Source organism: Ictalurus furcatus, chromosome 7, assembly GCF_023375685.1.
Source record: "Ictalurus furcatus strain D&B chromosome 7, Billie_1.0, whole genome shotgun sequence".
Classification (NCBI taxonomy): Eukaryota; Metazoa; Chordata; class Actinopteri; order Siluriformes; family Ictaluridae; genus Ictalurus; species Ictalurus furcatus.
In genome coordinates this window covers 12,127,465-12,149,588 of record NC_071261.1, presented here as the reverse complement: position 1 = coordinate 12,149,588, position 22,124 = coordinate 12,127,465, and the positions used below count along the sequence as shown (strand labels likewise).

Here is a 22,124-nt window from a genome sequence, read left to right as displayed (position 1 = left end):
AGTCGCCGCGTTACAATGCTGCGTACACAGTATGAAACATAACACAGAAATAATTCTAGTGTTATTGCGTTAGTTAGCGCTATATTTTCGTTATTCCCATGAGAAGGTAGTGGTTTTACGTCACCTTGATGTCACGGGGGATGTTGCTGCTAGTGCAGTTATAATGGAGTTTAATGGGACGAAATCTGTCAGCGATCTCAAACACAAGTGATAATGTTGTGGTTTCACTGTTAGAGCCTCAATAACAAAAGAGCAAGAGCTTCTTTTGAGCACCATTTTTCAGTGCTCATGTTAACGAGAAACGACTTAAGGAAGAGGTGTACCTCAGGTAGTTAGCACTGGCGTTGATGACTGTATTCTCAAGAAAGTTCACGTCTTTGAAGCTAATCCGTTTAAGCAGAGTTTAGAAATGTTGAGGCGAAAGAGCTGGACAGATTGAAAGAATAAAGCGCTGCTGCATCGCTCTGTTTAGGCAGAGATGGAGTAGACAAAATTGTACTCAAAGAAGATTAATGTGTTTGAAATCATACAGTAAATTGCCAAAATTATGCATACCCCTGACCATCACATTCATATGGGCTTGTTGAGCATCCTATTCCAGATGTAGTCCCCTTTGATCATATAATAAGCTCCACTCTCCCAGGAAGGCTTTCCAATAGATTTTGGAGCGTGGCTGTTGGGGATTTGTGTTCATTCGGCCACAAGAGCATTAGCGAGGTCAGGTACTGATGTTGGGATACTGAGGAGGCTCCAGTTCCGGTTCATCCAACACAAAGGTGTTCAGTGGGGTTGAATTCAGGGTTCACTCAAGTTCTTCAGCACCAGCCTTGGGAAACCATGTTTTCATGGAGCTCGCTTTGTGCACATTGTCATGCTGGAACAGGTTCGGGTTTCTTAGTTCCAGTGAAGGGAATGGCTTACTGAGTAAGACAGAGGAATAATAGGTCCAGTGTGTAGTGTGTGAGCCTATAAGGCGATGTCGGACTCACCCTGGCGCGCTCTCTCGCGCTCTCTCTCTCTCTCTCTCTCTCTCTCTCTCTCTCTCTCACACACACACACACACACACACACCCCTTCATTCCGACACACACGTGGGTGTGTGGTCTGACATCTGAGCGCGCGCGCAGTGGTATTACTGATCTCACATCACCTGGCTCGCGTCAGAAGTGATAAAGCCACACACGCACGAGGATATTTATAGAGATGATGATCAAAGAAGTGTAACAACGCAGAGAAGATCAGAAATTCAGCGACAATAAATCCATCTGTTTGGTGTGAATTATGCATGCGTTTGTGTGTGTGGTGTGGAGTGTTGCACTCCTGACAAACACACCGAGTCTCAAAGGTAAGAGCCTTCAAAACTGCCTCCTTAGCAGAAATAAAAATAACAATAATTATACACTTGTTCTTCCCCTTATTATTATTATTATTATTATTAATTCTGATGTTGTTGATGTCTAGTAGTAGTAATATAGATGCCCAGGAATGTTAAATTTCAAGGAGTATTTCTTGTATTAGCAATGTTATCTCCGCTTTAAACTATTTCAGTGATGTATGAAAAGGAATGTAATATAAGTGTCAGAATTGTTTGCGGGCTCCATGATATCAACCTATTAAATACCCAGGGTTTTTGTATCTCTCTATATATGACTCATCTACTCATCTTTCTATCAGTCTGTCTGTTTATACCTGTCTGTCTGTCTGTCTGTCTGTGGTTTGTTTTAACACCTTGTTAATTAAGGTTCAGAATTTCACTTCCAGAGCTGTTAACGAGCTCCTCAAAGTGAAAACTTCAACCTGGCACTTTGATTTGAAATCCACACCACACCTTTCAGTTTTTCAGTAGTAATGAATGCGGCCTAGCGCTAAATATTAATCAGTCTGGTCTACAACCTTGTGCTTTAAAAACCAAAAAAAATATTTATGCTTTTTTAAATGGGTTTTATTGTGTGAGTTGTGTAGTGTCAGCTGCAGAATTATTGGCACGCTTGGATAAAAAATTGTGTCTTGGATGACAACGGTCTCATATTGTTTTTTTCTTTTTTATATTGCCTTTATTATGATTTCTCTCATATTTCAAGCTAATTAACCACAAAGACTTTTTTTTCCATAGCTTTTTCACCCATCTTTACCAGGGGTGCCAATAATTCTGGACTGTATATATATATATATATATATATATATATATATATATATATATATATATATATATATATATATATATATATTTTACTCTTTTATAGCCACAACTGGTTTGTTGGTCCCTCTGCACTTCTGTTGCAGTTAAAGGTCATGACTGCTTTGTACTCACACATCCAAAGCCCCCTACTTGAACCTGGACTACTAGCTGATTTCCTTCACCATATATATATAATATAAAATATAATATATTCCCCCCATTGTTCTCCCTCCAGCTGAGTCCTCTGCATCTGTTCCAGCCTCGACCACTTTGTCTCTAAATGAAGCCATTGACCTCTTTGTGACCTCAAAGATCATTGACCCAAAAGAAGCCATTAGGATGGACCTCTCTCGTCCCCCACCTGCACCACAACATATCAGAAGCCCTGGCACAGATAGAGACAGACTACAAGGTAAGATAAATAAATAAAAATTCTAATATACAGTATATGTAATAACTGTTTTTAAGATATCATTATATAAACTGTTAAAGTGTCTCTGAAGTGCAACTCCTCCGAGCAAAAGAATTATAAGGATGAATATGGCAGGAACAGAAGGTGAAAAGAGCCACAGCACAGTAGATCTCAAGATCAGACACTGGCACCAAATTATGCAGCTCCATAATCTGATCTTGTGAATGACGTTCAAATATCCAGCACATTGAACAACCATTTAAAGACTTTTGCGGCTCAGTACCAGACACACCACCTCCTACGGGTTGACCCTTTGACCCAGGCTATGCCTTTATAATTCTATTCCAATATAATTGTAAAATATCTTATCTTGTAATTAATATCTTCAACTTCTTTATTAGCAATATAAACACTATTTATGTCAGAAAGCTGTTCTGTCAGTACTAGAAAAACGTCGCACATCAAGTCGCACATCGAAGTAATAATTGTTATAATCGTTATACTTTTAGTAAAAATGTAAATTGTGCAAGAACACATGAGTTAATAAGAGTTCTGTGAGTGCTGGGAGCTCAGCAACATCTCAGGTTTATAAATGCTGCAGGCTGGAAACAGGGATATATTTAGCACCGACAAATGTGTCTGACTCTTGGTTTAGAGTCAGAGTGATGTAAGAGCTTCTCATCTTACAACACATGATGATCCTCTGAAATCATCTTGCTTTGCAGAATCACAGATATCTAACAGAGAACTGTGTCCGATTCTACTCTCTCTAGGTGAATCCACTACCTATCTTCCTACTTTGACTCCCATTTTGACCATAAATCATCTGAACATACAGACCACCGACACCAAAGAGCCCATCACAGAAGTTACCATCGGCACAGACGTTATTCGGCCACCAGAAAGCATCACTAGTCCTAAGTCATCAACAGATGCAACACAAGGTATAAATCTTTTACTCATCAGTCACAGGAAAAGTTGAAGAGTCCTCTTTTCTGTTCAGGCCTAACTGAATTTTCATTGGTATGTTCTCTAATCTTCCCCATGTTGATGAATGACTGGGAATTTGGCCACTGTGTCATCTCATGTTTATACCCAGTTGAAACAGGAAGTCATGGCTAACTGTTTAAAATGTCCTTAAACACTTAGGTGAACATAAAAAGTACAATTATAATGTGCGGTTAGAGTGCATATAGCCTGCGGTTGGCCATAAAAGTAAGTGGTTTATCTGGAATTTTCTCAGGAGCAAAAGGATGGAAAAAAATATTGATATTGCCGATCTGGCTGGAAATAAAGTCCTGTCGTCCGTATAGGATAAAAGCTATAGTCACGTTGTGATTTTTTGGTGTCTTGTGAAATGTTTTAAAGAGTGGATATATTTCAATTAGTTTAACACACCAGCCAGTTAAAGAACCACGCAGAATAGGTGCAAGCCCATAAAAATCCCAAATAAAGTTAAAAATAAATCCAGCTATGTAACATTTTGGTCAGGTCCTCTTAGCAAAAAGTGGGATTCTTTTAGCAAAATAAACATAACTGTGCAATTTTCCAGGACATCACTAATATTTCCAGGACATTGTATTCATTTTGTTATCTCCATGACTGGAGAACATTGTATCTCTTCATTGTGTCTCCCATAGTTTCATCATAGTTTCTTTCCCATCTCCTAATCATATTCAAAACTCATTCCTTGTTCCAAGTCTGTTCTCTTTTCTACTTCATTTGGCTCTAATAGATATTACTTCATCGATCATTCCACTGAGGAGCACCACCATTACACCAGGATCATCCATCCCTTCATCTACCAATCTCAGCGAAGAACATCAAAACTCTTCTCAATCCACCACCTCTGAGACGATCCCAACAGTATCTTTAGTTCCACCTTCTATTCCAGCTTCTCCTCTAAAAGACTTGATCACTGGATCTGCTTCTTTAGGCAAAGACAACCAGGATGGACCATCAGAACTAGACGTGGGAGATGAAGGTACGTGGGTGGAGTCATAATCCTGGTGCTGTAGTTGAGTATTCCCTATTGTGTGCATCACACACCATGCTCTTTGTATTTCCACCAATTCAGACTCAGACAAAGTGCCTTCTCCTTCTCCGTTGGATCCTTTGCTTGCTGGCCTGATCTCCATCTTCATCATTAGCACCGCTCTGCTCTCCATCATGCTCTTCCTCAAATTTCGCCAACAAAGCAGCCATCCTGAATTCCACAGACTGCAAGATCTTCCCATGGTGAGCCTCCATTACAATGCTTTCACCAAATTATAGCAGTCCAATTAGTTGCTAAGCACATGTAATAAGTTAAGGTAAAGATGAGTGGAGAAGATGTTTCTCTGTAGTTTACATTTACAATTTCAGAATTTTAATTTCAGCAGTTCTTATACAGAGGCGCTTTGTAGTTGCCATAAAAAACTTATCCTCAGACTAGTACAAATAGGCTAAGATTTAAGAATACCCTGCTGGAGAGGAGTTATTGTGGGAACTAGTGCGTGTATAAAAACAGTACATGTCAAGATGTTTTAATTTAAGAGGTGGGTCTTCATGCTTTGTCCCAGGATGGCCTTGAGAAATTAATTCCTCCATCTTGGTGCCAGTACGTAGAAGAGACTTGATCCATCTTTGTATCTTGAGGGATGGGGGGTCAAGTCAAGTCGGGTTTGTGACTGGATGATTTGATGAGTATCTTCAGCTATGATGGGCCTGCTCTGTGTTTGACTTTGTAGACAAACATCATTGTTCAAAAAAAAAAAAAATCTGATGCCAACCACTAAAGGAAGCCAGTGGAAGGAATACAGCAGTGGGATAATGTGGGAGAACTTGGCGAAGTCGAAAACAAAGCATGTAGCAGCATTCTGTATCGGTTGCAGAGGTCGTCTGATGGTGTGCTGGGAAATATTCTCGAGGAACGATTTGCAGTAGTCCCGTCTTGAGACTGAACAAGTATTGAGTGCCCCTATGGTAACAAATAACCAGATCCTCCTGGTTTTCTTCTAAAGGAGATACCTACAAGACCAAGTCTTGTCAGAAACAAAAGCAGATCATGACGGCCGTTTAGAGCCACAGCAACGTTTCGTGTGTTGAATGGTCTGATCAGTGAGTTCTCCAGAGAGGTGGCATGATGAAGTTCTTCATCAGTTCTGCTGAATGGTGGGAAGTAGATTTTTTTTTTTTTAAATATTGGTAGTTTATTTATTTGCACTTTTATTATCCTAGGCAATAAATATTTGTGAAATTCACCGCTTTCACCTTGGATAAAATGTCTACTAATACATTACCAAATTGGCATTACTAAGTATAGTATAAGTACAGCCTTTATTTTTTAAAATTTTTTTTTACAGTCTTTGATATTATTTCCCACAGGATGATCTCTTGGAGGATACGCCGTTGTCAAGATATTCATATTAAAGTGGTTCCTGTGGTTCCTAAGACCAGACTGCTAAAAATGCTTATGGTGAGATATCATAGGAACCAAACCAGCTAGAGTTGTTTGGGATGAAAATTATTGGTGTTCTCAACGTTTTTACTCTTACAGTGACTGATATTATATGTAGGATGTAAGACCGAACAAAATGTCACTGGTAACTGAATCACAAATTCATTTTCCTTTTTTATTTAACTGACTCTGTAGTCCTGAAACTGGCTGTCATTTATATAGTTTTTGCTATGGCTAGGAGGATGTCATCTTGTTCTGTTCTTCTTGATGCTTAAAATGAATCAGTTTTCCTGGAGTGAAACCTCTCATATAATAAGGTAGTCAGTGCACTGCTGGATCTGATCCATTTGTATCAGGACCACAAGCACTACCATGTCAGCTTCACTGCTGTCCCGAGAATGAACCAAGTTCTCAGAAGTGGTTAGTAGCTCAGTGGTTAAGCTGTTGGACTACTAATCAGAAGGTTGTGAGTTCAAATCCTAACACCACTACACTGCCACTGCTGGATCCTTGAGCCAGGCCCTTAACACTCAACTGCTCAGTTGTCTAACAAGATGAATGTATGTTGCTCTGGATAAGGGCGTCTGCCAAATGCCGTAAACGTAAACAAACCACTACCCAAATAATATCTTATTTATTGATGGATACAGTGAACGAGGGCTAGTATTTTCGGCTACAACAAATGGGATACAGTCAGTAATTGTAGACATACAATCCTACACTGCCATAATCAAAACACTAACTGAGGGAATATCTTTTGGAAGAATGGCACGCCATCCTTTCAATAGCCAATGAATACCGTTAGAGAGACTTGTAGAATCGATCCCTAGCTGCTCGTGGTGGCCCGACACTTTACTAAAATATGTCTGTTAAATAATGTTGTTGGAGGAAATCTGTAGAAATTATGATCATTTTGTTTGTTTGTTCTCTTCAGACCTGAACAATAGATTACTCTAAAGTCGGTAACTAGAACATATTGATAGCAAAAGTGTTTTATGTGCAAACATGGGTTGGTGCATAACTAGTATTTTGTAAATAAAATTCAATTAATATCAGATGTAGCAGTGAATTATATTTCTAGGGGTTTTTTTTTTCAAATATTTTTTTGTAATGTAACATCTTGTTTTTCTGCCCTGCTGTTCGTACCTATTACTTTGTGCCAAATATATTTATTATTATTGTATTATTTTGTATGGGTGAGTACTCTAAAGAATCCCAGTAACACTTTATGGTTGTGTGTAAAAGTTTACACCCCCATAGTTTTTTTTTTTTTTTTTTTTTTTTTAAATGGAATAAAGGAAAATGCACTTAAATATAACAAATCAGCTACAAAAAAAAAAGAAAGAAAAAAAAGGAAACAATCCAAAAAGTAAGGCCAAATTTACTGGAAATTTTCTGTATGTTATTTTGGGGTTATTGTTTTTGTCCCTATTCATATTAACAAATATGTACTCAAATTTTGTTACTTGTAAATAAAGGTAACTGTAAATATTGTTGGGCTTTTTCCCATCACATGCTTTGTTGAGGTAAATGGACAACGAATGATACAGTAGTTCATATTAATGTCATGCAAATTAGAAAATGTGATGAAAGTTGATTTAAACATTCAGAAATACCTTATGATGTGTTCGAGCAAGATGTTACAAATGTCTTATGAATACACCCATCATATCAAGGCACTTAACGCTGTTCTGCTGGTGTCATTTTGTAAAGATTTTATTCATATTATTTATCAACAGCCAAAATAAAATATTTCATTCTCCACAGCCACTCAAACTCTTTAATGCCTCCAACATAATAAAACAGACATGTTCTTAACCCATGTCAAGCTTATTTGTGCTGTTGTAATTGATTTTATTGATAAATCAGTAACAATCACGTTAAATAATTCACAAATACTAAAATGCTGCTTTCAGATGTCATAAAATGACAACTAAAAAAAAAACCCACAGTAATGATAGCATCAAAGTACATGACTCATTAAATTAAAACTGATATAACCTCAAAATGTTTTTTTGGTTTTTAAAACACGGTATACAAATATCATAATAAATCATTCGAACAATGATAACATTTCAAAAGTTTCACAACCAACATTCCATAAAAACGTTTTAAAGTGATGAGACTCAATTATTAAGCAGAACTCGATTTCAATAAATAAATAGTTTCAGGGTTAACATATCGTTATATAATGTCTTCCTTTTAAAGTCAATAACTTAATAGTGTTTGAAATGTTAACAATTCTTCATGAACTTTAACAACCTATGTTTCAACTCATTTAAAGAAAAAAATAATTAAAAAAAAGAAAAAGACTGGCATGAAAATGAAAAAGCAGTCACGCCAGTGGTGTCTCGATCAGACGGGGCTGCTGTATCACAGAGATGATGATGTCACCGTACGGCTCATCCTGTCGCACAGCAACCTCTTTCATGTCAATCCGCTCTGATAACATGCAAGTTTGATCAAAATTAACCACAAACATTAATCATCTTTTTAAATATTGTGTCACTGTGATAGACAGGAGAGAGAGAGAGAGAGAGAGAGATAGCATATGCACTCTTATTACCCAGCAGCCTCCAGAAAGCCTGAGCGATGGTTCTGCGCCTGACTCTAGGGGGCAGTAGGGAGTGAAACGTCACTTCATCCTCACCAATAGCAGCCATTCGCCTGTGAAAACACAACACAGAAGAGTGTACAAGTCTTTGATTTTTTATTTTCTGTAAGTAACACAAATTACTGACTCTTAATCTGGAAATAACACAACTTTCTGTAAAATTGAAAATACCATTTACTACTGACTGTAATACTGAAAATAACAAACTAATAATGGTTAAACTGTAAGTAACACAAACTACTGACTCTTAAAATGAAAGTAACAAACTAATGACTCTAAATCTGAAAATAACACTACTGGCTAATACTGAATATAACACAAACTACTGACTATTAAACCAGAAATAACACAAACAACTTTCTGTATAACTGAAAATACCATTACCTACAGACTGTAATACTGAAAATAGCATAATTTACTGTCTCTGAAACAGAAAGCAACAAACTACTGACTGTAAAGCTAAAAAGAGCACAAACTACTGACCGTGAAACAAATTAACACAAACTACTGACTATGAAACTGAAATGAACATAAACCACTTACTGTAAAACTAAAAAATAAACAACTTTCTGAACAAGTCACTTTTTTTCCTGTAGCAAAAAAAATATATTCTGGGCAATGTTGCATTTTTGTTAGTATGCGCACAGTATGCACTACCTGAGAGGATCAACATCCATCATGACATCCTCCAAATCAGGGACCCTCTCCTCGGGAATGTCCTCCAAACCACACACGGACACGGGAACAGGAGACCTACAGTCATAAAAAAAATGCACCAAAATTTTAGTAAAATGTCTGCATGTGCATTGGGGAGAACTGCAAATATGGTTAAAATGTGCTACATTATAATCTCTTGCTTCTCACCGACGAGTCTCGGGAGTCTCCACAGGCGAGATTTCTTTGTCTGTTACCTCCATCACAAGAGAAGAAACTGGAAATAGAAATGTATCTGAATATCCAGCTCAGACAACAGACATCAGGCAGTGCCACATGTTCAATTGGTGAAATCAAAACAGTTCTAGATAATGTACTCAGACTTTTCGACCGCTACGTGTCTTCCATGTGTCTAAAGTGTGAGAGTGCCAATATCTAACCTGGTGTATCGTATCGTGAGACGCCTGACTCCACTATCTCTGTGGGCATCTGCAAAGTTAAGGGCAGAAGCCAAATAACAGAAGTAGCACTTTTACACAATAAAATACTGCATGACTGTTGAGTCAGTGTAGAGTTTGTCATTCTGGCAGTATTCGTCAGTGAAAATATCATTAACTACTGACTTAAACTGGAAATACCACTAACTACTGACTAATGCTGAAAATAGCACAAACTACTAATGGATAAACTGTACGTTAACACAAACTACTGACTGAACCTAATATCACCACAAACTACTCACTCTGAAACTGAAATTAACACAAACTACTGACTCTAAAACTGAAGTTAACGTTTACTTCAAAACTAAAATGTAAAACTAAAAAATAACTCAAGCTACTATAAAACAGAAAGGAACACAGTACTGACTGTGAGCTAAAAATAAACTACTGACTGACAGTGAAAGACTGTTTTGGATGTATGTTCTTAAAGAATGATTAAATCGTGTGTTAGTCTTTTGGTATATAATGAAATAGTAACAGTTTTTGATAATGGACTTTTGGAATCACCCCCCTCCCCCTCCTGTATAGACACTCTGACCTCTCTGAGCTCTCCCTCTTCTTGCTCCTCTCTTCCTCTCTCCCTTTCTCGTATGGCCTCCAGATCATCATCATCTTCAACCTCCCTGCGGCGTTTGGTTGGACGGATGTGATGGATGACTGCGCCCTGCTTCCACAACTCCAGAATATCAGCGGGAAGGCCTGGGTGAAGACGACAAAAACTTCAGCGTTAGTAAGATCATAGACTACAAGCCTCAAGATTAAAATGAATTACAGTAAAATTGAAAATAAGACCACTGACTAAATAAAGCTGAAAATGGGAATGCTGAAAGTAACATTGAACACGAAACGGAAACTACTGACAGTAAAACTAAAAATAAACCCACAAAATACTGATGGTAAAACTGGAAAAAAAAACAAAACAAAAAAAAACAAACTACATAATACTGACAGTTCACCTGAAACTACTGACACTGGAATTGAAAGGACTGAAAAATATTAACTAATTACTGACAGTGAAATGAAATGACAGTAAAACTAAAAAAACACTATTTTACTAACATAATGTTATGTATCGGGACTAGAGGCGGATGCAGGTGCAGGTCAAAGTCTTTATTAACAGTAGACAAACAAACACAGGAAGCGCGGTCTTCACTAGGAAAACAAGAAACTGGTCTCGTGGCTTGAAACTAGAGCAGGGCATGAAACCAGACCGCTTAACATGCTAACATTCACTATCGTAATCAAACATAAACGGGAACCCCCTCAGACGTTTGGTACAAACTATACCAACTATAATACTGCACTGTCATACGAGGGGTTTAAATAGCAAACCTAATCAAACCAAAACATGGACACCTGGGGCAAATCAGAGACATGATCAAATTTAATTCAATGTCCAAGCGGGAAGCGAACGAAAACAAGAGTCACGTGACCAGTCAGAAGCCGTGCTGCAGTGCCATCTGCTGGCCGTGGCGTAACAAAACCCCCCCTCCAAAGGCGCTCCCAAAAAACCCCCCTCCAATGGGGGTCCTGGGCCCTGGTGTAAACTGTCTGATGCTGTGTTGGAAAACAAGGCGGCCTCCGCCGGGCAGCAGACTGGCAGAGCACCACTCCCACCGGGATTGAAAGTCAGGGCACCACCCCCGGCGGCGCTGGAACACTGGCCACCGCCCCCAGCAGCGTGAGAATGCTGGGTGCCGCCCCCGGCAGCACTGGAATGCTGGCCGCCACCCCCGGCAGCACTGGAATGCTGGGCGCCACCCCCGGCAGCACTGGAAGGCTGGGCGGAGTCCCCAGCGGGGCTGGAAGGCTGAGGGATGTCCTCAGCAGGGCTGGAGCTCAGGGCAGCTGCCTTGGCCTGGCAGGGCAGCGGGACGGCCTCCTCAGCTGTGCAGGGCAGCGGGATGGCCTCCTCAGCTGGGCTAGACAGCAGGACAGCTTCCTCGGCTGGGCAGGGCAGCGGGACGGCTTCTTCAGCGTGCAGGAGCTCCACAGCCGAGACCTTGTCATAGGCCTCTGGCTGGAGCTCTGAGGTCGCCGGGTTGACCTCCAGGGGGAGCCCCACAGCCGAGACCTCGCCGTAGGCCTCAGGCTGGAGCGCCGAGGTCGCCAGGCTGCCCCACGGGGGGAGCTCCACAGCCGAGACCTCGCCATAGGCCTCTGGCTGGAGCTCCGAGGTCGCCGGGTTGACCTCCGGGGGGAGCTCCACAGCCGAGACCTCACCATAGGCCTCTGGCTGGAGCGCCGCTTTCCCCATTGCCCCCCCCCCAAAAAGTTCTAGGCCAGCCTTCGGTTCCAGGCTGGGCAGCGTGGTGCAATTCCCCTGCAGTGGGAAGCTGCAGGCGTTCAGGTAGCTTTGCTGGCTGCATGGCGTTGTATAATTCCCCTGCAGTGGGAAACTCCAGGAGTTCAAGTAGCTTTGCTGGCTGTATGGCATTGGATAACTCCCCTGCAGCGGGAGGCCCCAGTAGTTCGGGTAGCTCTGCTGGCCGCGTTGCACGGTGTAGTTCTCGGGCAGCAGGGGCGTGGGAAATTGCGCGGATGACAGCGTGGCGCATGGGCCGGCTTGCTGCAGCGGCTTTAGAAGGCGGTGGAGCTGAGCAATTTCCTCGGTGAGCTGTTTGCTCTGTTCCTCGAACGAACGGCACCATGCCTCAACCTCGGCCGCTTTGGCGGCGCTCATGGCGACCTGCTGCTTCTGCATTATGGGCGCAGTATTCTGTTACGTATCGGGACTGGAGGCGGATGCAGGTGCAGGTCAAAGTCTTTATTAACAGTAGACAAACAAACACAGGAAACGCGGTCTTCACTAGGAAAACAAGAAACCGGTCTCGTGGCTTGAAACTAGAGCAGGGCATGAAACCAGACCGCTTAACATGCTAACGCATTCACTATCGTAATCAAACATAAGCGGGAACCCCCTCAGACGTTTGGTACAAACTATACCAACTATAATACTGCACTGTCATATGAGGGGTTTAAATAGCAAACCTAATCAAACCAAAACATGGACACCTGGGGCAAATCAGAGACATGATCAAACTTAATTCAATGTCCAAGCGGGAAGCGAACGAAAACAAAAGAGTCACGTGACCAGTCAGAAGCCGTGCCGCAGTGCCATCTGCTGGCCGTGGCGTAACACAAAGTACTGACAATAAAACTGAAAAAAGAAAAACATTACAAAATACCGACAGTTCACCTGAAACTACTGACAGTAAAACTGAAGAAAAAACAACAACACAAAAAACCCTGAATTACTGACACTGGAATTGAAAGTACTGACAAAAATATTAACTAATTACTGACAGTGAAATGAAAAGAAATAACAGTAAAACAAACAAAAAAAAAACAGTAATATTTTAAAGTAGTAACAGAAAAACTGAAAAATAAATAAACCATAAACTACTGACAATGAAACTGAAAATAACCCCACAAAATACAAACGATGAAATCGGACATACTGACAATAAACCCGAAAAATATCACAAACTACTGACAGTGAAATCAAAAGTATTTACAGAAAAACAACAACAAAAAAGCAAATTACTGACAGTAAAATTGAAACTACTGACAGACAGTAAAAATTAAGAAAAAAAAAACAGCATCTACTTACGAGAAAAAAACTGAACAAAGACCACTGAAATATTGACAGTGCAATTGAAAGTACTGAGAATAAAACTTGTGAACTACTGAAATTTAAATGAAAAATAATACTGTAATAATTGCAGAAATCTGCATTTTTGGTGTCAGTAATTTTAGTCTTATTTCAATGTTGTTTCAGCCATGTGTATGACAGATTCAGAGTTTGAATGGTTACTCACTCATGCAGGGGTTACTCAGGAGTACTTTAGGCTTGCTCACTTGAGAAGGTGGTCTGATCAGAACATCCGTCTGTGAGAGAAATCACAACAGGTTCACGGTTTCTTTACGTTAGGTAACCATGAACATAAACATTATGACATGGAAACCGACTGTATATACAAAGATATGAAATTTATGCATATTTGTAAATAATTTACATAGCCTCTGATTCCAAGTCAGCTTGACAATGACAATCCACAATATACTGTATGAATTTAGGCACTTGTGGGTCTCACCTTCAGTGTTCATCTTTCACAAACAGAGAGACAAGTGTGTGCATCTTACCAAAGATTTGGTTTCAATGCTTGGATCATTAATCTGGGCTTGCAGTGCTTCCTGCGATATCTGTATGTCTTCATCCATAAACACCAGCTGCCTCTTCCTCCTCGTTTGTCTCTCCACAGGGGCCTCTGGGATCGGAACAAGCTGTGACAGAGAGGAACATCTGACAGTGAAACCACATATAATACAAACTACTGACAGTGAAATAACATATTGCACTACTGACAGGAAAACTGAAGATAACTCTAAAACAACTAACAGGGAGTTGACAATAATGCTAAAACCACTGACAACAAATCTAAACACACAAAATGAATGGCAATGAAGCTAATCATTAAAACGACTGACAGTGAAACTAGCATGACGGTGAAAACTAGACACCAAACGCCAAAACTCCTGAAAGTCAAATTAAAAATAACACTAAAACTACTGACAATGAAACCGAACATAACAGTAAGGCTGCTGACAGATGAGCTAAAAACAAACAAACAAACAAAACACTAAAATTACTAACAGGAAGCTAAAAATAACAGTGACTATAACACTTGACTGAGAAACAGGAAAAACAACAAACTACTCAAGACCGTTCTGGATTTATATTCATAAAGAAGGATTAAAATTTGTCTATGATTAAATAGTAACTGAAAGTATACATAAAATTGAAATTAACACACTACTGACTGTAATACTGAAAAAATAACACAAACTACTGACTGTTAAACTGGAAACAACACAAAGAACTTTCTGTAAAACTGAAAATACCATTAACTACTGACTGCAGCACTGAAAATAACACAAACTACTGACAACTACTCAAAACTAAATGTTTTTTTAAAAAAGATTAAAACTACTGATACCTGAAACCACTGACAGTAAAACTAAAAATAAGACTAAAAACACTGAAAACTGAAGTAATAATAAAAGCACTGAGAGTGGAATTCAAAACAAACTACTGACTATTAAAAGTGAAATTGAAAACCTACTGACAATACTGAGGTATATAATAATATAAGAACATTACGGACTGGTGTCGCGCAGTCAGAATTCAGTACTTTAGTACTTTTGTAAGATTTGCATTTCACAAACCTCCTCCAGACGGGGACTCTCTCTCCGCCGCTCCCTCCTCTCTGGGCTTGGTGGGGACGGTGGGATAGGGACTGGTTCCGGGGTCCTCTCTCTCTCAGCTGGCTCGGGCATCACAGCGGGCAGTTCCACCTCCTCAGGCACTGACACGATGTCTCTGCTCGTTACTTCAGTGCTTTGAGCCCTGGATGTGGTTGAAGAGTTCAAATCTGACACATTTAAATTGGAACATATGAATTTTACTCATTATCTCTTCCTCCTAAAGGCTCTTTTGGCTTTTTTGACGCTGACATACTGCTCCATGAGGAGGGTAGACCCCGTCAGATCCCTCGTCCTCTCTATTTCTGCCGCTGCTCGTTCTTGCTCTACAACCTCTTCTCTTTCTCCCTCTCTTTCCCTTCTCTCTCGCTGCCTTGCCTGTTCTGCCTCATATTCTCTCTCCTCCTCACCTGGAAGAAAGACACCCTGACCTCTACCTGACCTCCTCCTACAGTCCTTTATTTCTTCAACAGATATTGTTGTGATTAGATTTTTTTTCAAACTATTTCTTTAACTCAGTCATTCTACAAAAAAAGGGAACACAGAAAGCACTTACCCTCTGGGAACTGATCCGATTGCTCCAGCAGCATTTCGATCATGTCAATCTCCTGCAGCTCCGCCCCTTCAAACTGCAAAGACATCATGAGAAAAGGTCAACCTTTCATTTTTCTATGATGCTTTCGCTACGGCAAGTTGCCATGGAAATGCTAATGATTGACACCTCAGGCTCATGCATGATAACGGGTTCCCGCTCTGTCATCGTGATAGACTCCTGACTTGCTGTGATGCCTGCAGTGAGAGAGAGAGAGAGAGAGAGAGAGAGAGAGAGAAGATAAATCCTCCACACTTTGTGTATTCTTTGTGAAAGAACACAGTACAGTACAATGATACTGCTCTCACTCACCTTCTAAACGTGGAGACAGTAGACTCTCCGGAGTAACCACGCCCATTTCCTGAGCCAGCTGTCAATCAAGGAAACAAGATTATATATGTGGGTGGATGGATGGATGGATGGATAGATAGATAGATAGATAGATAGCTACCTGCATGAGGTGCCTCGGACTGGGCATACCAAACTCCATTGATCCAAAGAATGGATCTTGCGCCCCTTCCGACTCAGTCAGAAGTGCGAGCGCATCAGGAAGTGTTTGCGTTTGTCTGTAACAAATGAAGATGCACAAACTGATAGGCTGACAAAGCAGAAGCTCTGTCCCACCCGTCACGTGGTTTCTCGTTTCATTTACAGATGAGTGTGAAATGTGACCTCTGACCTGATCTCCTCAGGCAGCATGTCGATTGGCACCTGTACACGGTAACGGTGCAGCCTGTCAATGGCTTCCTGGATCTCCTCTGAGAAGGAAGCCATTAAAATCAAATGTAACAGGAAAAAATGTATTAATAATAACGCAGAGAGTCTAAATGCTTAAGCTTCATTCTCGTATGAAAGAAAGAAAGAAAGAAAGAAAGAAAAGATAAGGATCAGAAAATAAAACAAGAAAGAAAGAAAGAAAAAGAAAATGCAAGGATTGGAAAATTAATAAATAAAAAACAAGACTGGAAAACAGAAAGAGTGAAAAAGACTGAAAAAAGAAAGGAATAATAACAAATAAAACAACAAAGAAAGGAAGGAAGAAAGAAAGAACATATACTGTATAGTGCAGTCTTCTCGCCACACACACACACACACACACACCTAGCAGCAGCTGGCACTGGCGGTGGAAGACGAGCACGACTCCGTACTGCAGCTGGGAGGAGAGGTAGAGGGAGAAGCGAGGCCGAGGAAGACCTGCAGCCAGAGGAGGAACTCGCACCAACACGTAGTTCATGATGTCAGTGCTGCGCGTCCACAAGCCCGGAAACACACGTGCAATAACACAGCCATCACCAAGTGAACATCATCTATACAGCAACACCTTCTGACCAATCACAATCCAGGGTTCCTCAGAGCGGTGCTAAAACTACATGAGTTAGAGATTCTGGGTTTTACCTGAGATCTAAAAACATTCTCACCATGTGCTCTGAATGTTAACCTTCAGCAGATCTCGCCGGCTCATCTTCCTGGCCTTCGTAGCTGCCAGCCTGCACACACACACACACACACACATGACGTCATTCTGTACATAGTGAGAGTTAAGGTTAATTTTAGCCCATTATTTTATCATTTTAGAGAAGAAAAAGACGAGGCAAACAGCAGCCATTTAACTTTAATATTTAAGTAAAACATACGCCATTTTAATTTTAATAATCAGGTAAAAACATCCGCCATATTAATTTGAATTAAATGAAAATGAAGACAAAACTCACCATATTATAGCGAAGCATCCAGTTCTGTGATTAAGTACATTAGGATAATAAAACATTCTTTTAACTGAATGTAATTTAATAATAATTTTTTAAAAAAGTTTAAAAACCAGCCCTCTGTCGCTCCTTGAAAGAGTAAACTTTAAGTGAATGAATGAAGTCCAATGAGTTAAAACTCAAACCCGAACGCGTCCCTTTTAGACATTTAGTGCACTACACAGGGTGCTATTGCTATTGTTTTTATAGTCGATGTAGTGCACTTGTATAGAAAGACTGGAGCCATTTGGGATTGAGGCCACTGTTTATAAACTCTCTCCAATCATTCGGAGCAGAGAGATCAGCGAGCCAATCGTTAACGCCATTTCCAGACAGCGACAGCTAATTGGTCTAGTCTGGTTACCATCGCGATATTGCCATGGCAAAGCTTCTTCTCCGTCTCCGTAGAAAAAAATAGAGACCGTGTCCGAAATACTACCCTATTCCCTATTCCCTACAAAGTGCAACCTGGTTTAAATGAATCTTATGTTCTCTAACAGCGTTTGGACACTACCTGTCTCAGTACATTGCACCATTTTCATAAATACACTCTTCTCCACTGTGTTTTCATCAGTGAATAAAATGAGAAAAACTTGCAAAAATAGTATCCTATGTAGTGAAAAAGTTGTGGTTTAGGACAGACGCTCATACATATATGTGATGCTGGAATTGAAAAGTAGGACAACCCAAACAACAACAACAAAGAGATAAAATGTATGTGTTTGTTTAATATAGTAAAATTAGCGTTGTATATCAAATTATCATTGTGTGAATACGAACTCTCTTATTAGTTGCTCAGAGATAACTGTTTTAACGATTTAAGTGTTTTTATATACTTGTATTGTGTCTGTAAAGTAGTTAATTAATTACTTACTTTTTACATTCTTATAACTAAGTAGTAAGCGAATGGTATTTATATACATTATATGGCCAAAAGTATGTGGACACCTGACCATTACACCCATATGTGGTTCTTCCCCAAACTTTTACCACAATGTTGGGAGCACGTAGTTGTATCGAATGTCTTTATATGCTGTAGCATTACAATTTCCCTTCACTGGAACTAAGAGGCCTGAACCTGTTCCAGCATGAAGATGCCACTGTGCACAATGCGAGCTCCATGAAGACATGGTGTGTTGAAATTAGAGTGGAAGATCTCGAGTGTCCTGCACAGAGCCCTGACCTCAACCCCACTGAACACATTTTTTAGAACTGGAACTAGAGCATCTTCACCCAACATAAGTACCTGACCTCAAGCTCACTAATGCTTTTGTAACTGACTGAACACAAATCCCGACAGTCATGCTCTAAAATCTAGTGGAAAGCCTTCCTTTGACCATACAGTCAGTCCCTCCAGGATTACACGATTTTGCAATCGCAGAAATGAACGCAAAACCAATCAAACGTGGCAATATCGGAGGAGTGTGCACAGGCGAACGTGCTAACCACTAAGCCATTTATTATATTATATTATATTATATTATCCATATTATCCTTTTCAGGGTCATGGGGAAACCTGGAGCCTATCCCAGGGAGCATCGGGCAAAAGGCGGGGTACACCCTGGACAGGGTGCCAATCCATCGCAGGGCACATTCACACACCCACTATGGACACTTTGGACATGCCAATCAGCCTACAACCATGCATGTCTTTGCACTGGGGAGGAAATCGGAGTACCGATTTGAGGAAACCCTGGGCCCAGTTATATTATATTATATTATCTAAATTATATCGTCCATCCATCTTCAACCGCTTACTCCTTTTCGGGGTGGCGGGGGAGCCTGGAGCCTATCCCAGTAGGCATCGGGGTACACCCTGGACAGGGTGCCAGTCAGGGCACACAATCACGCACACATTCACACACCCCGGACACTTTGGACACGCCAATCAGCCTACCATGCATGTCTTTGGACTGGGGGGAGGGGGGCCGGAGCGCCCCGCGCACACAGAATCGAACCCCGACCCTGGCGGTGTGAGGCAAACGTGCTCACTAAGCCACTGCACCCAGTTATATTATTTTACTATATTATTATTATTATTATTATTATTATTATTATTATATAAAATTACATTACATTACAGTATATTGTATTACACTACACTACATTATATTGTTATATTATATTAAATTACATTACATTATATTACTGGGTCTTCAAAACAAAGACCTAAAATGAACGCTTAAATACAAAGAGCGTTCGATTTTGACTCCGCCTCCCTCACATGACCCTCTTCGCTTTCCGTAGTTCACGCAGGCGCAGCCATATTTTATTCCAAATAACGGAAACTAGGTTCAATCCGTTCCTCCAGCGCTTTGCGAGAAACTTGCCACAATGTCTGGAGCGTCCAACATTAATGCGATGAAGAAGGTCGTGCAGCAGCTACGATTCGAAGCGAATATCGACAGGGTGAAGGTGTGAAGATTGTTTCGTTTTTGTGGTGTTTCGGTTTGAGTTGGTAGCTACATGCTAACTCCGCTAGCCGGAAAAGGGCGTAGGCCTGTGTGCATCAGAGCGTTTGGAAACGAACCTTAATAAGTCTAATTCTACTTATCTCATCTCATCTCATTTCCTTATTCCGAACATACTATGTAAATGTTAATAATGTTATTTTTTTATTTAACAAAGAAAAAATACTTGAACTGGCGTTAGATAACATCAGAGCTTGATTTGTTAACGCTACTTGGTTCTCAACGAGCGCGCGCGCGCTTTAATTCATTTAAAAGTAAACTACAGTTAAATGTTTCAAATAAACAGTCTCAAATGTGGTATTGACTACATCTGAAGCTGTGTGTGTTAATGAGGCACAGATTTGTTAGCTAAGGAGCAGGAACTGACACAAAGAAGCTGACTTCCGGTTTCCGGAATTTGCTGCTTTAATATTGATTATATTCCTATAACAGCACATCCTGAAGTGTTTTATTCCTCTTATACTGCAGCTGTTTCCCAACAATTGCAACACGTACATTTTATGTTTATTGCTACTTAATGTTATATAATCTCCACAAATCCAGTTGGTTTCTTTTCTCTCTTTTACATTATAAAAGCTATAAACGGTCGTTTCCTCACCAGCCTGTCTTTATTCTTCTCCGGAAGTTGCTAAGATAAAAGAAAGCAGCCTATCGTGTTACCGAGAGACCTGAAAGCTCAAGGTCCTGAAGACCTTTGTAAAGCTTTGACACTGGAGACTCCTTCCGTAAACGCGATCGGGACTGAGGATTTGTCGTGTGGCTGTGGTGTAACGTGTAGCATTGTTTTTTTGGTTTTTTTTTGAATGTGTCTGGTTTCAGGTGTCTCAGGCGGCGGCCGAGCTCCAGCAGTTCTGCATGCAGAATGCTCTACAGGATCCGCTGCTCACCGGCGTGTCCTCCAGCACTAACCCGTTCCGGACACAAAAGCTCTGCTCTTTCGTCTGATGCTTCCTGCCACCGGTGAGAAACGATGCACCACGACTGGGCGTGTTGTGCTTTGACTTGTTTCCTTGTACGATAGCGTTGTTATTGTGAAGAAATCGATTTCAGGGTGCGTCACGCACACACACGAGCAAGTGGTGGAGCAGGATTACAAAATGTAAACATTGTGCAAACAAACAAAAATATATATATACCGGGTAAGTATTATTTGTCCAGAGTTTTCTGAAGGTTGTGCAAGTACTCTATAACTTCATAGAACTAAAAAAATTGAAAAAATTTCAAGACAGCTGAGTCCTAGATGGAATGAAAGTGCAAACTGTTTCCCCCAGGGTGGCTGTTTATAATGGACTGGAATGTTTTTAGTCCTCAAACCTCATGAACTGAAAAACAAGTCGCACTATCAATAGTCTGGAATGTTGAGGATTTAAAAACTGTCCAGTAAATATTCCAAATATTACCGTACTGAGCCTATTATTTGAGTAATTCCTGAAATAAATCAGTGCTGAGGGCGTTCAGGGAGTTTTAAGCAACAATTCTTATCAATTCAGTTATCGCCCCAGACACCCACCTCCTTTGTTTTCCATAATAACAAGGAACGTGTGATAGATGTGTATATATATATATATATATATATATATATATATATATATATATATATATATATATATAAAAATTCTTTGTTGGTGGAAATGATGTGCGTCATTATTGTAGTATTGCTTGCTGCATGTTGGCTAAATTCTTGTCTCGCTCTCGTTCCAGGTCTCGTTTCCTGTTCCTGTGTAGTTTCTGACTTCGGAGACTTCTGCCATAACCTACAAAGCCAGCCAAACGTGTTTTCCGTACGAAACCAGGACCTCATTCATTTCTGAAACATATATCCCTTGCACTGGATTCCTCGTTTCAGGAGCTTATATAGTCTGAAACTGGCATTAACTATTGAAACATGGCGTAAAATTAAGTTCTTTTTTTTTTCATATGTCTCAACTCATAAAGTGTCCTAAATGATTGATTGTACGTGGATCACAAACTAAATCTCCCGCCTTAAGAAGTGGTCAGCAATGCTCGTGTCTTAGAACCGCTTTTGTCAACCGACTGACAAAAGACTTTTTTATATTTCACATGGCAAAGCAGTGGAAGTTCTAATTTATTGTGCCTTTTTTGTTTTTTAAACCGTGTGCTCTTTTTCTATTTTCCTTTTTTTTTTGTACTGAATAAACCATTGATTTATACACGATACTGCATTGAAGTGTTTTATTTAGTTGCATTTTTATCAGAACATCATCGCCACGATGTTTTTGTCCCATTTGGAAA

General features: G+C 40.2%; 3 protein-coding genes across 5 annotated transcripts; 2 read left to right on the top strand and 1 right to left on the bottom strand.

The window, feature by feature from the left end:
* Positions 1-1,090: 1,090 nt before the first annotated feature.
* si:ch73-344o19.1 (uncharacterized) lies at positions 1,091-7,341 on the top strand. Of its 3 annotated transcripts, none has more exons than XM_053628464.1 (6): positions 1,091-1,345; positions 2,415-2,591; positions 3,365-3,535; positions 4,528-4,575; positions 4,669-4,829; positions 5,958-7,341. In XM_053628464.1, the coding sequence occupies exons 1-6, from the start codon at positions 1,282-1,284 to the stop codon at positions 6,000-6,002; spliced, it is 666 nt and encodes a 221-aa protein (XP_053484439.1). In that variant the 5' UTR covers positions 1,091-1,281; the 3' UTR covers positions 6,003-7,341. The 3 variants fall into 3 exon arrangements, with proteins under 3 accessions (XP_053484439.1, XP_053484438.1, XP_053484437.1); XM_053628463.1 differs by having other exon boundaries at positions 4,327-4,575; XM_053628462.1 differs by lacking the exon at positions 5,958-7,341 and adding an exon at positions 5,321-5,387 and having other exon boundaries at positions 4,327-4,575.
* A 93-nt stretch (positions 7,342-7,434) lies between these two features.
* LOC128609734 (meiotic recombination protein REC8 homolog) lies at positions 7,435-17,759 on the bottom strand. The gene is made up of 18 exons (XM_053628460.1): positions 17,368-17,759; positions 17,074-17,142; positions 16,757-16,899; positions 16,335-16,413; positions 16,107-16,221; positions 15,968-16,025; positions 15,785-15,852; positions 15,620-15,692; positions 15,320-15,473; positions 15,028-15,208; positions 13,945-14,085; positions 13,620-13,689; positions 10,337-10,497; positions 9,739-9,787; positions 9,509-9,575; positions 9,302-9,397; positions 8,597-8,697; positions 7,435-8,472 (listed from the first exon to the last, which is right to left on the bottom strand). Exons 1-18 carry the CDS (start codon positions 17,421-17,423, stop codon positions 8,366-8,368), a joined length of 1,788 nt encoding a protein of 595 aa, XP_053484435.1. The 5' UTR covers positions 17,424-17,759; the 3' UTR covers positions 7,435-8,365.
* A 1,896-nt stretch (positions 17,760-19,655) lies between these two features.
* Positions 19,656-22,047, top strand: gng5 (guanine nucleotide binding protein (G protein), gamma 5). The gene is made up of 3 exons (XM_053628467.1): positions 19,656-19,815; positions 20,691-20,831; positions 21,573-22,047. The coding sequence occupies exons 1-2, from the start codon at positions 19,735-19,737 to the stop codon at positions 20,814-20,816; spliced, it is 207 nt and encodes a 68-aa protein (XP_053484442.1). The 5' UTR covers positions 19,656-19,734; the 3' UTR covers positions 20,817-20,831; positions 21,573-22,047.
* Positions 22,048-22,124: the final 77 nt, after the last annotated feature.